Source organism: Mesoplodon bidens (assembly GCF_964165515.1).
Source record: "Mesoplodon bidens genome assembly, chromosome: 1".
In the NCBI taxonomy this organism is placed as follows: domain Eukaryota; kingdom Metazoa; phylum Chordata; class Mammalia; order Artiodactyla; family Ziphiidae; genus Mesoplodon; species Mesoplodon bidens.
Window position 1 is genome coordinate 42,821,841 of NC_138176.1, and position 15,558 is coordinate 42,837,398.

The 15,558-nt window shown below is 33.6% G+C and overlaps 1 protein-coding gene across 7 annotated transcripts in view; it reads right to left on the reverse strand.

Moving 5' to 3' along the window:
- PCDH15 (protocadherin related 15) overlaps nt 1-15,558 on the reverse strand; it is a gene marked incomplete at both ends in the record, with an annotated part of 718,913 nt that overhangs the window by 50,460 nt on the left and 652,895 nt on the right. For all 7 annotated transcript variants that reach the window (XM_081238611.1, XM_081238610.1, XM_081238609.1 and 4 more), the window contains 2 exons: nt 1,482-1,570; nt 10,329-10,544. In XM_081238611.1, the coding sequence (XP_081094737.1) occupies nt 1,482-1,570; nt 10,329-10,544 (305 nt within the window). The remainder of the gene's footprint in view (nt 1-1,481; nt 1,571-10,328; nt 10,545-15,558) is intronic.

The following is a 15,558-nucleotide window of genomic DNA, read 5'->3' on the forward strand; positions in this document are numbered from 1 at the left end:
TGAAAGATGCCTGATTTTTCTTTCATATCTTCACATCCATGTAAGAGGAATAAATCATATAATTGCTATGAAATTATACTTTTACATTGCCATTTTTTCCAGTTTTTATAAATTTTGTCTCAGTATGAAAAGGGCATCATGATTTTGCTTGTATAACATTTTCATTCAGTAAAATGCATCAAATGCTTACTATATAACTGGAATTATGGTAGTGAAAAGTAATTTCCTATCCTTATGAAGCTTATATTAAATTGATATAAATATAAACATTAGATAATGCTTTGAACAAAATCAGAACAAAGGGTTAGAGGTTGAGAAGAGTGTCATCTATTTTGGATAGGGCAATCAGAAAAGCCTGCCTCAATAGATGACATTAAAGCAGCTAAGAGACAGGCATAATTCTAACTTTTTTCAGGTGTAATCAGCTATTATTTTAATAAAGGTTAAGCATGTATAAACCACTTTTGCAGAAGTAAACAAGGCACTGTGTGATTGCTATTCTACACTTAAATGTTGATAATCACCTCTTTCATAGGACATTTTATGTGACACCCATAGGTTAAATTTTGTGAAACATTAACAAGTAATGGTTGCAAAGCACATATGCTTTTATTACAGGAGTCTCTCATGCCTTAATCAGTGCCTATTGTATTTTATTTCACACATAATTACTAAAAGGTTAGCTGTATGACTATCTGAAGCTTCTTCTGGCAACTTGGAAGTGTAAGATATTTTGCTCAAAAGAGACAAATTGGCAGTAATTGACATCTGTCAACCTGAACTCAATAGAAGACAAGGAATAACTAACAAATACAACTATAAAATTATTAAATGACAGCAGGCTAGGTTAGGGTAGTTAAGAGTGAAATAGTAATAATCCTTGATAACATTTAGAATATTACAGAACTGTGAATTCATAATCACTATTTGTCTGAGTCAACAATAACATATTCAGCCATGTACAGTGTAAACTGTTCAAAAGGCAGAGGGGAATGACATACATTTTAGAATAATTTAAATATATGTTGTTTAAAATTAGCAATCTTAGTTTTTAAAAGAATAAGCTTTAGCCATCTAGATACATCACTTTGAGAAATAGCATTCCCCAGACTAGCTGGATTACTGAGATGATGAATTTTTTCAAGAATTTGGGGCCACAAAATCAAGACATATACTCAAATAATTAAGTTATGATTTATCTGTTATATGCAGCATTTTGAGTTTATGTTGACCCATCAGTCAAAGTATTCTGAATAATAAGATCTTCTCACATCTAATTTTCATTCCTATTTGAACGTACTCTTAGAATCTTCACATATTCCAAATGAAGCTACCTATTTCAATAAAAGAGTGAGCTAAATTGTTTTTAAGGTATTATAAAATATATGTTTAGTCTGAACATTGTAATTATTAAAATGACTTAATTCAATAAAAACTATAGCCATATGAAAATAAACATATAAGTAAAGAAAAACCATTACTCTGTAAGGTCTTCTATCTTTTTTTCCACTAGAGTAGGGGGTACATTAGAAACAATGACTTGCATATCCAGCTGATTGACCACAGAGACCTAAAAGAAGAAAAAACAGAATTCATTTGGCTTTTACTCATTAGCATTTCTATAATCAAAAATTAACATTTTTCCTTCCCTACTATGCATAGTGGTTTCCCATTTATAAATTTAGGAATAAATGGTATTTCTAGCTACACAATCTCTACTAGGTATGTTGGAGCAGGTTGAGAATGACAGACTAGTTGTTTACTTAGAAGTTATAGAACCCTAAGTGACTTCGACTGTTGTTGGTTTTGCGTTTGTTTTCTTGGCTTTTACAAAAGCATAAACGAAGGTGGTTTTGTATGTTTTTTAAATTGGGTTATTTAAGAACACTCAGAAAAATGGAAAACCCAGCTTTTAGGTTAAGCCAGGTGTCTATCTTATTATCACCTGTGAGCAAATCGCTAACATTGGCAGTTCCAATCCTGTATCCCTAACTCATTACAGGCATCTGGGATCAAATGTTTAAATTTCCCTTAAACATGTACATGAATCTTGATTGTGTCTCCACACACATAAAAAAAATCTAAGTTCATTAGAATAAGGGATTATCACAGTTTTTCTGTAAGTTTGTCTTTTTATCTTTTTGTATTGGTCCTGAATAAAAAAACAGACAGAAATTACATATAAGGTTTTTTGTTATTTTTTTGTTTTGTTTTCTGTTTTAGTTTTTAGTAGTAAAAATACATGGTAAAAATCTCTAGAAAAATATATATGAGATTTGTGAAAATGTGTTTCCTTTCTTCCTTCCTTTGCTCTCTTTCTTCTTTCTTTTCTTCCTTCCTTCCTTATCTTTTTTTCCCTTCCTTTCAACATTGGACCAGGAAAGGTAAAAAAAAAAAAAAAATCTGGTCAAAAGCAAACAGCCTGGAACAAATAGTAATCATGGACTGTTTTCTCAACAAGAGTAGACTTCTCAACTTCCTCTGGAGTTTAATGGAACCATATGATAGAGTTTTGACCAATGGAAAGTTAGTGGAAAGGAAGAAATAAATATTCTTAAATCTGCCTCATGAGTGAACCTCCCCTTTCTTTCCCAATCTCTATCTGAATAAAGAGGCCATAGAGAAGGGCACAGAAACATTTGCAAGAGAGCTGTCAAGAACACCACCCAACCATATATGCTCTCATTGTTGTGTCATGTGAAAGAAAAATAAAACTTGTTAGTTTAAACCACTGAAATTTTAGAGTTTTCTGTTACACAATCAGCCTACCAAGACAAACACCCAGGGATTTATTATACACAGCTGTTAGATTTTCACTAATTGTAAAACAATGAAAAACTAGAATGTTAGTTATATTTGGTGCAAGGAAATGGTAAAATTTCCCCCTGTATACATAAGTTCTGAGTTTTGGAAGTAGATTTACAAGTAAACTGTTGGAATGCAATCAATTCAAGTGCTAGGGACTCTATTTGGAAGCAAAATTTGGCCTTACAGATATAAGTAACTCTTTCATTTGCCTTTAAAGGACTGTCAGTACTTTCTCTTTATTCAGAAGGATAAATCACTTCAAAAGGAATTTTTAATTTGTTAAACAAAATTAATTAAGATTTAAGGTCCTCTGGAATATATACATATTAAGCCTACAATTTATCAAAAATATTTTCTGAACTTAATTATTTTGAAAACATGCTTTTGTACTCTTAAAATAAAACAATAATATATTTCTAATTCTAATAAGATACAAAACTCAGACTGCATTTAACTACAAAAGTAGTTTTCTTAGATTTACCTATAAATAGTTAATTTAAAATTTAAAATCTCCTTAAAGCATTGACATATTTTTCATGTAGAAGGTACATAGTTTAACTATGAAAATGAAGACAATAAGCTATTATAGCTTAAATTTTGATCTTTCAAAAATATTATATGTCCCTGAGTCATTGGTTTCTTATACTATCTATAGCAAAGATATTTATATGTTTAAGATTACTAGACTTTATTTATGTTACTTTTCTAGTATAGCCTTTATGCAAATACTTTCAGAAATACACATCAGTTTATTACACTAAACACTTAAAAAATTCTACTTTAAAGTTGCTTCACTTAATTCTTTATGCCTTAATTACTAATGAAAGTTTTTCCAAAAAATTATTTTTATCATTTTTGGGATTGATCTTTGTAATGGATTAAAAGTACTAGGTATTGTCAAAAGGAGAAAAGAAAAGTAACATTTTGTGCAGCACATAATTCCAAAAACGAAGGTTATCAATTTACATATTTATTACTTCTAAATCCTTTTAATTCTTTCTCATAAACCTCTTATAACTCCCTTTTTTTCTATTCATTCTCATACAGTTTAGATAGGCAGTCCAATAGAAATATAATGTGAGACACAAAAACATGCCAGGTACATAATTTTCAATTTTCTGGTAATCACAATAGAAAGATAAAAACTGGTGAAGTTAATTCAATAATACATTTAACTCAATACACTCAATATATTATCATTCCAACATGTAATCAATCTAAAACAACTTATTAAGGAGACTTTTTTTTTTTTTTTTTTTTTTTTTGCGGTACGCGGGCCTCTCACTGTTGTGGCCTCTCCCATTGCGGAGCACAGGCTCGGGACGTGCAGGCTCAGCGGCCATAGCTCACGGGCCCAGCCGCTCCGCGGCATGTGGGATCCTCCCGGACCGGGGCATGAACCCATGTCCCCTGCATCAGCAGGCGGACTCTCAACCACTGCGCCACCAGGGAAGCCCCTTAAGGAGACTTTTTACATTTTTTTTTCATGTTAAGTCTTTGAAGTCCAGTGTGCGTTTTACATAGTACATCTAAATGCAACCTAGCCACATTTCAAGTGCTCAGAAGCCACAGAGCTAACATATTATACAGTGAATAGAGACCCACACAATTTATTGCTTGGACTGGTCACTATCTCTCCTAACTGTCTCTGGTGTCATCTCACTTTTCTTGAAAAGAAGAGGTATCTTAATTTTTTTAAGATAATTTTGTATATTTTCTTCAATACTCCACCCACCAAAACTCAAGTGGAAGTTTCTTCAAGGTGAGTTTCAATGTGAAATCTAAAACCATGTTCAGTTACACTAAAATACATTTATCTATCTTGCACTTTGAATGGATTTTTTATCTTTGAATTTTTTTTAACATCTTACATTGGTCATTTGGAAAATATTGGTTCACTGAATATTGCAGATTTTTCAAATGTTGACACATTTCATTACACAATATAAAAAAATCAAATTCTTTAATATGACCACTGATCTCATCAGAAAAGTCTTTGAGTAATGGGAAGCTGTCAAGTTCAGAGTAGTGAATACATGCTTCCCAATATTCTAATTTGTGCTTGAAGGCTTGAATGTCATCATTAACAACAAATACTGTCAGTTGTTTTCCTTGAATTGACAGTCTCACCTTATTCATTTTTGTGTAAATGCCTATCAAATATTCAAGTCTGAATAACCGTATTTTATCTCTAAGTTATTTTTTCAAATAAAAAGCTATTCCTTGACAAAAGCAGCTAATTCAACTTGCATAGAGCTTTTCTCTCAGACAACCATGATACTTCCATACACACCAGAAGTGCTTTATACCTACTTCCTATTTCATTACAGAAAATATTGAAAAAGTATTTAGTCAAGAGTAGACATTGGTTAAAATTCATGTTTTACTGCGTTAGTAAGGGCATTCTTAGTTGAAACAGGCTTCCTTTTTTCTGTTTATGTATGGCTATGAAGCATACAATGGCAGCAGCAGGGCAAATGCAACATGGTAAAAAGACAAATCATGTCCTAGTATCCTTATTAAAAGAGTTTTGATCTCATGGGCCCTGAAATGATTTGGGGTACACTCAGGTTTTCATGGACCACACTTTGAGAACTGCTAACCTGTATTGTAAGAGAGGGGCCATTCATTCACTGAACTCATAGGCATTTAGTACTCACTCAGTAACAGGAATTATTCTAGGTGCTTGAGATAACATCAGGGATTTAAATAAATAAATAAATAAATAAATAAATAAATAACATGCTCTGAGGAAAAAACATGAATATAATAAGTGTTTTGAAAAAAGAAAGCAATAAAGCGATGTAAAATGACACAGTATGTTGCAATATTAACTAGGATGGTGAGAGTAGGCTTCACTGTGAAATAAATTCTTGCAAATATTTAGAAGAGATAAGAGAGTCAGTTGTGAACACATTTGGGGAAAAAGCATTCTAGGTAAAGCCATTACAAAATCTCTAAAGTGAGAGCATTTCTGGCTATTTGAGGAACAGCAAATTGGCCAATATTATTGGGTTTGAAGGAGTTAGAGGGAGAAGAGTTGAAAACGGATCATTGGAGGCCAGATTACCAAGGGTCTCATAGTCTTCTATAATGATCTAAGAATTTCTCTGAAAGAATTGGGGTGATATTAGGAAGTTCTGAGCAGAGAAATAACAGAACCTGAATTACATTTTAAGATATCACTTTACTTGCTATAGTAAAACCAGACTTTAGCAGGGCAAGAGTGGAAGCATGAGAGCAAGTTAGTGAGTTTGCACAATGATACAGGTGAGTTATGATGATTGTTCAACCAAATTGTAACAGAAGTTTTGGAAAATGTGCAGATAACACACATATGTAGCATATGTATGTTATAGTACATATATATACACAACATCATTTACTGAGGAAGTAAATGTGTGGTTGAGTAGAGAAAAGAATTAAGAAATTCTTAGCCTAAGGAATTCAAAGTCCATTTGGTCATCAAGCGAAACTGGGAAGATTATAGATGGGAGAGATGTGATGAGGAAGAGGAGTTCAGCTTAGGAAACATAAATAGATCTTTAGTAGATATTCAAGTATAACACTGCATGTACACTTGGATATATGAATTTGCTGTTCAGGAATGAGCTTTGGGGTGAAGATATAAATTTGACATTTTCTAATATATAGACTATATTTTAAAGTTGTTGGACTGAATGAGTTTACTGAGTCAGTGAGTGCAGACAGAAAAGAGAATTAACATCCAAGCTCTAAGGAACATTGACTAAAAGGTCAGGAGCATAAAATGAACCAGCAAAAGAGGTTGAGAAGGAATGAACAGTGAGGGAAGAGAAAAATAAAAGCATAGTGGCCTGAAAGCCTAGGAAAGGTAATAATCAATCAAGTGTTGCTGATGGTTCAAATAAGATGAAGACTGAAATTACCAGTGCATTTAATAAGTGAAAGCCATTGATGATGTAGACATAAGCAATTTTGGGTGAGTGTTGGGAGAGGAATTTTGATTCAAGAGGGTTTAAGAGAGATTAGATGGTGAGAAATCAGAGTTGGCACTAACAATGAATTTTTCTGGAAAGAGGAACATAGAAATGGAGTGGTAGCTGGAATGAGATGTAGGTCAAGAGGGTTTTTTTATAATTTTTGAAGCTAGGAAAAATAGCACAGTTATGGGAATAATCAAATAAAGAGGGGCTATTGTTACTGATAATATATAAAAGAAGTAGGAGAGTTGCTGAAACAGTGTCTTAGCGCTGGTGAGCAGAATTGGATCTGTTGCACATGTGGAGGTAATGGCTCCAGATAAATGCATAGAGAATTGGGCTTCCCTGGTGACGCAGTGGTTAAAAATCCGCCTGCCAGTGCAGGGGACAAGGGTTCGAGCTCTGGTCCAGGAAGATCCCACATGCCACAGAGCAACTAAGCCTGTGCACCACAGCTACTGAGCCTGCGCGCTCTAGAGCTTGCGAGACACAACTACTGAGCCTGCGTGCCACAACTACTGAAACCCACGTGCCTAGAGCCCATGCTCTGCAACAAAAGAAGCCACCACAATGAGAACCCTGCGCACCACAGTGAAGAGTAGCCCCCGCTCGCCACAACTAGAGAAAGCCCACGCGCAGCAACGAAGACCCAATGCAGCCAAAAAAAAAAAAAAAAAAGCATAGAGAATTCATCTAAACAAACAGGAAATAAGGCATAGAATATTGGTGAAAACACTGGTAAGTAGGCGGATTTAGTGGCAGGAGTTGTAGAAGTATCTTTCTAAATGCTTTAACTTTATCTTTCAGTGAAATAGGATGTCAGTTAATTAGGCAATGGTGAGGATGAGGAAGCGTTGGAGGATTGTGAGAGAGAAGCTCTTCTAGGAGAGAAGGAACATGAATGGACCAGGAAATACAATGTGGTTACTGGACAACGTAAGAGCTCACTTGGGGGCTTTCATCCTCAATTTAAAGTAAGACTAACTATATAATTGTATATGTTTTTGCAGGCATCCGGCGTAGATATAGGTCTGGAGAAAGGAGAAAGCTGGAATTAACTAGGGTTATGTTTTTTCCAAGTGAGTGTGATGTAGGGAAAGAGGGCAAGGAAGTTGCATTTTTATGTGATTGAGTGCTTATAATAATTAATAATGCACTATAAATCTGGCAAGCAGGAAAGAGAAAACATGAGGGGTAGAGGGAAAATGAAAACATAGTAGGATAAACAGGAAATAGATTGAAGGTCTTGGTGGAGATAGAAGAGTGCTGGAGTTAGGTGAACACACCTAGTATGATGGTCAAAGAATGGGAGGTTTGAAACGGAGGTTACAGAGGGGGTGCCGTGAGTGGTAATGGCAAAAATAACTCAGGTTTTAAGTGGTTGAAGCAGGATGGAGAGTAAAGCCATTGGAGGAAGGGCATTCAAGAGACTGTGAGTTCAGGATATTGGAAGAATCATCTCTGCATATAATGAAATTGTTCAAACTTAGGACAGGAGGATTGTTGGAGAAAGTAACAGTAACTCAGGAGGGGAACTCATTGAGATATGTTGGGGATTGACCCAAGGCTTGGGAGATCCCAGCAATAAAGTGAGGCAGCGAGTGACAGTCAAATGATGAAAATCAAGGCTGATTCCTAGGAAGGAGGGTCTAGAAGCAGTGATGTTGTACACTGAGGATCCTACTCTGCCAGTGGATAGTACGAAGTCTGTGACAAAGAAAAACAGAAAAGAATAAAAACAAAAGCTACTGCTTGAGAAGGCAGCAGTAGAAGTGGCAGCCTCAGGGGAGAACCAGATTTGCATTAAGAAAGAAAGTTTTATCTAAATTAAAAATCATATCTTCACTCACCTTTACTAAAAATTTTTCAATGATTTCCCGTTATTTTAAGAAAAAGTTCTAATATTTTTAATATGGGCTACATATTTTATTGATATATGGACCACCTACTTCCATCTCCAGCCCCTGTCTCTCATTCACTTTCTCTCTCTCCCTCTCCCAAGCTGAGTAAATATCTATCAGTCATTCAGAACTGTCATGATTTCCCTTCCTTCTTGGTTCTGGCACATGTTGTTCCCTCTGCTTAAATCTTATTTCTCTACATCTCCCTTCTCTTGATTGAAAGGATTTCTGATTTTATAATAAATATCATTTTGCTAGGAAGGGTTCCTCGTATACATAGTGTGGTTAATAAATATATCACATTATATTTACCTTAAATTTTATCTTTCTAAATATATTCTGGATAATTTAAAAAATATACTTTTAAATTTCCTCACAATAGTTTAGAGTCCAAATGAGAAATCTATACACTTCACATTGATTATGTACATATTACATATATAACCTATAGTTATGTTTTGTTTATGTTATTATAATATTTTAATTATATAATATTTTAATTATATAGTGTAGTATCCTTATTACATTGCCTTAAAGACCACAATGTGCGTATCTTAAATAACAGGAAGAGAAATGACATTATTTTATATAAGGTTTACAGATCTTATTTTGATCAGAAAATCTATGCCAACCTTAATATCTTCTATGTAAAAAGCGTTTTGGCTTAGATTGGCCTTTGTTTATTCTATTGCAGCTTTACTGTTACAAATGAGAGTGTTCTGGTCTTCATTTCCACCACAGTTATGGTGATTGGTCTTCATCATTATCTAAGAAAAATATTTGATTGAGTCTGCATCTATTTGATGGTTAATATTGTCCTGATAACTAGATTAGGAGAACAGTGAAAACTGAAGATTTAAGTAAGGTATAAACAGCAAAAGAAAAATTATACTTGATTCTGTCTTTATGTGATAAGTATTTCCAATAGTAATGATAATTATAACTTTTACTAATTTCATCAGAAAAAAGTCTAAATAATCCACACTTCCAAAGTTGGTAGCAATTCCATAGGATAAATGCTTTGGTGTTGAATATTTTGAATAAGTGCCAATATCAGACTGCCTTTGGTAATGACCCACCACTGACCTTGTGTACAGCCTAAGAAAAAGTCAGAGTAGAACAGTGATATTATTGACTGAAGCCAAATATAACTCTGTCAAGGATCACCAATGTCATCAGTGGGGATTTTGGTAAAACAAGGAAGTCACCTCTGCTGGAACATGAATTTGCTCTAATACATTTCCTTTTGTTTTCTTAATTACAAAAGGCCTAAAAGTAAACAGTAATAAAAATTTCATACATTTTAATTTCTACAGCACAACTCTGTGAAGCATTTTAAAATTTTAAGTAGCTCCAGCCAACTTTATATTAAAATTGAGATCTGTAGACCAAACAGAAAACCAGTGCTTAAGACACTGCTGTCACAGTCATGTTTAAAAACGATATGGTACATTTCCAAAATGTCAGAAAAAATAAACCCCCATAAAGTTGTATTTTTTAATATTCTAAACTATACATATTAACAACCTGGATGGAAATTAATCACATTCATGTTTTGGAAAACATATTTCAAACATTTAAAAGTTCTAGGAATTAAAACACTGACCCCTGGTTAGTACTTGCACGTGCCCAATTATCTGAAGTTTTATCTACTCACAAGAACATCTGCTTTGCCACTTAGGCCCTTCCCATAGTCGTCAGTTGCAATGACTTGAAACTTGAAGTAAGACCTCCTCATATTATGGAAGAGCATAGCCGTTTTGATAAGCCCTGTGTATGTTTCCACCACGAATCCTTCTTTTCCCTCTTTAATTGGTGGTATGATGAGTCTGTATGCCATGGCACTATAATTGCCGGTATCTTTATCAGTAGCCTAGGAGGGAAAAAACACAGGTTACAAATAAGCAGGAAAAAAATAAACTTTATTAAAGGGCTTATTTATGTTTGTAAGACTTTGTATTTCTTGTGTAATAATAACACAATAAAGCCCTCCTAAGTTTATATTTTTCTAGATACTGTTATATAGATTTATAGACTTTGTGTACACAGGGTTGAATGGCTATTATGAGAAGGATAATGACTATTAAACTGTGAATACAAGGAACAGAGACACTAACAGTCCAGTTGATGAACCAAGTGTTTTGATTGGCATGTTTGATGGGTTCAGCTCTGGGCTGAGATCCAAAATGGTTTAAGGATGAAACTGTTTACCTAAACATTGTCTTGTGTAATAGGCATAGCATGTGATTGTGCTTTTGATCTAACCTACTTCCTAAAGGGAAAAAAATAATGTATTAAAATATCTCAAATGACAACAGGACAGTGTTCAGATCTTTAAACAATAAATCTAGATATATATAAAGAGATCCTAATTAGTGCCATATCAAAATTAGAGAGGGTTAGAATACCAGTCCACCTTCCTTTTTCATCAGCTTGTATCCTGATTAACCATTTTTTTTCCTGGTTGTAGGTACTTATGTTCTACATGTTGAGGTTTCTTCACATTTAGAATTTTAAAAGAAATAGTTGCTTAGAATACTTTTTTAAAAATAAAGCTGCGAGCATAATAATATTAGCCTGGCTCTATGGTTTCTACTTCAGGGGAATTTTTCAGAATGTCAATTTGAGAATTATGTCACAGTGAAATATTTGAAAGTGGAATGGTGGATAAGATAGTTTTAGTGAATTTATACAAGGCTATGTAACTTTATTCATGATACTAGATAGGTAACATTTATATTTTAATTATAATTACTATTTTTATTATCTGGTTATTCTTATTTTATTAAATATTATTGTTAAATATCAGATATCAAGTATTTATGATTTACCAGTACAATGCTAATAATTCTACAAAAATAATTTTGTTTAACAAAATTAAAACTCTCTGAGGAATATATTATTCTAGTTACATAAATTAGTGCTGTCCAATAGAATTTTCTGCAATGATGGAAATGCTCTACATGTCTTCTATCCAATGCAGTAGTCACTAGCCACATATGACCACTGAACACTTGAAATGAGGCTAATGTGACCAAGGAAGTGAAATGTGAATTTTTTATTAAATGTAAATAGCCAAAGACTACAAAGTAAGTGGTAAAGTTGGGCTACAAATAATGACAATAATAGTAAATAATAACAAATGTGTGTTGAGATTCAGCATAAGTTTGAATCTCTAGCTTTAAATTCTATATATGGGCTTAACCATTTAAAATATTTCAGGATAAATTTATCTGTTAGACAAGGTAACTTAAAGTAAAAAAATCCAGATATTTTGCTTCAGGATAAAATATTTCTTGAAATTCATAAGTTAAAATTCTCAGCTTTAGAATAGGACAATCTCGAGCTACCAGCTCATCTCTTTAAATGCTCCATATGTTTTACATAATGGCAGAGCTTAGTTTTTGCATTAGAGGAATAGTAATTAGATTCCACATAGGTCACATTATCACTAAAGAGAAAAGAAAGAAAGAAAAATAGTTATCAAAGTGTTTATTTTTAAGCTTTGAATCCAGGTTTTTATTCATTTAACAAAGTATAAAGTAAGAAATAAAAAGCACATTCCCAACTAAAATTAAAATCAGTTTGAATTAAGTAATCAAAGACATTTCTTTCATATACTGTGAGCAAATTTAAGACATGCTGAATCAGTCAAAGATTAGGTTGAATATTATCCTTTCACTTATGATTAACATAGGTATTTCCCCTGAAATAAACATTTTACCATTAATGCAAACTTTACTGAGGTATAAGAAACTGGCACAAAAAAATGTACAAATCATAAATACACGGCTTAATAAAAATCTGCAAAATATACACATCCAATGGACCAGCACCTGCATCAAGAAATCAAATATTACCACCATCCCAGAATGTCCATCATATCCTTCCAGCCATACCCAGTTCGCCAGAGAAACCACTATCCTGATTTCTAACACCATTGATTAGTTATGCTTATTTTTAAACTTTATATTGATGGAATCATAATACACGGTCTGTTTCTTGTCTGACTTCTTCTACTCAATTTTGTGTTGTAAGATTCTAAACCTCAATATTTTAAAATAAACCGTGTAACACAACATAATCACATTTAGAAAAGAAAAGGCAGTTACAGTAAAATCATCATGATTGCTTGGTATATTAAGCTTCTTTGCACAGTTGTTACTGATTAACTTCCATTTCAATAAACAAGTAATTTCACTTTGCTCTATTCCTAATTTATTAAATTATTATAACCACAAAGTGCCATATTTTACCTTAACAGATTAAGGTGTTTTTAAACATACGTTTCCTGAAACAAATAATCATTTAATACAAAAGTTTGGGTAACTCAGAAATATCTTTTTAAAATGATTTTCCCTAGTACATTAGTAGCAAATTGTCAAAAATGAGATATAGGGTTTAAAAAAATCATGTTTACTGGACCTTTTTTTTTAATTGAATGAAAGATTTCTTAAATTCTATAGTGCCTTCCAATTTTCAAAACTTTCACACAGATGATTTTATCTAATCCCATTATAACCGCTTTTTTTTTTCTCCTACCCCTATATTGCCCCTCTCCCCTTCCCTCTTTCCACTGGTAACCACTGAATTGTCCTCTATATCTGTGAGTCTGCTTCTTTTGTGGTTTTTTTTTTTCAAATATATAAAACTTTACTGTCATATGTATGTTGTTAGTAATGACTCCACTTTAAATTTTTAATCTTTGAGTAGGTTTGATCCTCTTTGGAATCTGAAAAGATCTTATTTCAGAAAACACACATGAGGATAGTTGCCAGAACCATAAGCATTCTTTCAAATCTACCCACTCTCTCCCAAGTATAGTTGAAACTAACAAGTTAAAACATGAATGATAAAAATTCCAGTAGGTACTCTACTTATGATCAATTTAAAGGATTATTAAGTTTAACTTAATAATATTCAATTTCAATAAACACATGATTTAAAACAAAAACCTATATTCAGTTGACCCTTGCACAACTGGGTTTGAACTGCGGAGGGTCCACTTAAAGTCAGTGACTGAGGCTGGGTCAGTCTCAGGTCAACAACCTGTCAAGTGCTCTTTAAACCACAAAGTCAATTTACATTATTTGTGTAATGTTATGTTATAGCTGCTGTGGCGAGCTAACTTTTATTGAGCTATTATGATTTTCCAGGTGCTATGTAAATAATTTTCATAAATAATCTCATGCCATCCTTTCTTTTGAGTAAGTTTTTTTTTTTTTTTTTTTTTTTTCGGTACGCGGGCCTCTCCCACTGCGGAGCACAGGCTCCGGACACGCAGGCCCAGCGGCCATGGCTCACAGGCCTAGCCACTCCGCGGCATGTGGGATCTTCCCAGACCGGGGCACGAACCCGTGTCCCCTGCATCAGCGGGCGGACTCTCAACCACTGCGCCACCAGGGAAGCCCTTGAGTAAGTTTTATTGTTATTATTTTATAGGTGAAGAGATGGAGGCACAGAGAGATTAGTAACTTGGTCATAATCACAAAGATAGTTGATAGCAAAGTTGGGTAGGTCTCATTCTAAAACCTATACTATAACCACTACATTCAATATGTCAGAATAAGTACCAGGATTAAAATCCCAGTGAAAACAACATTAAATGCTAGATAAATAATCTTCAGAATTTTTCCTAGACATATCAAGGAGATAGAAAGACAATAATAAATATGCAGGTCAACAACCAAGAGAAAGCAAGAATACAAACAGCTTAGTACTGATGGTAGTTTCACCTAGAGGGTTTCTTCTGATCTAGGTGAACTTAAAATTTAATTTATGAGGTCTTGAGTGGCTCAGAGAATGGGAGGCAAGACCGAAGGCCCACTCATAGAAGTTAGTCTAATAAAACTCCACTCTCAAGAATGCTAAATTCTCACTTTAAGGGTGAATGATAAAGTCATTTCTCCTTTCCAGCAACCACTGCCACTACCACCCAAACCTAAAAAGAAAACTGCCTGGTTTAAACCTTGATGTTGAAAGCAGTGCAGAAAAAACAAACAAAGAAACAACCAAACAACAACAACAAAAAACAAAAACAAAAAACCCCAAAAACTTCCTTGAGACTCAATCCATAACCAACACAAGCCTTCATCAGAGTTTGCAGCCTTTATTCACACACTACCAATTTCCTCAACTCAAGGATAAACCATAATATTCTCAATTTGTAAATTCAGTGGTCCTGAGCTCTACCTGAATGAACAGAAAACCCACAGCTGAGAAGGTGAGAAACTGGTCTTTGACTGACAATGGCCTAGCCTCCTCACAGAAGCAAGCACTTTTTCAACAAAGCTACCTCCAACATATGCCTCAAAGAATTCTAACAAATAAGTTTCAAGAAAGACAAAAACTTAGAGTTAAATAATTCTCAAAATGAACAAGAAACAAAATACCATGAAAAAAGAGTCTGTTGTGATAAAAAATGAAAGTTGAACCCGCAAAGGCTTTAGATATTTGAAATAGTGGACAGAGCGCATAAAGTAAATGAACAATATGTTTCACTAAATAATAGTGATCTTTAAAATATAAATAAAATGAGAATAGTTGAACTTAAGTAAAATGTATTTTCTAGAAATGAAAAAAATAATAATTGAAATAAAAAGCTCATAAATGAAGTTGTTAGAAGGTTAGGCATAGGGCACAAGAGTATTAGTGAACTAAATGACACAGCAAAAGTTAGGCCTGATGCATTCTGGGGGGCTAAGTACCAGTTTGGAAGGAAAAGCTTTGCCTAAAATGTCATTAGTGAACTCAAGCATGAATAGAGCAAAAGAGCCAAGAAGTGTTTTTTCTTAAATAAATAAACTATTGTGTATATAACCTGCATTGTTTCCTTAAAAATTGGAAAACATTCATAGAGATATTCTATGAAAGGGAACAAAATTAAA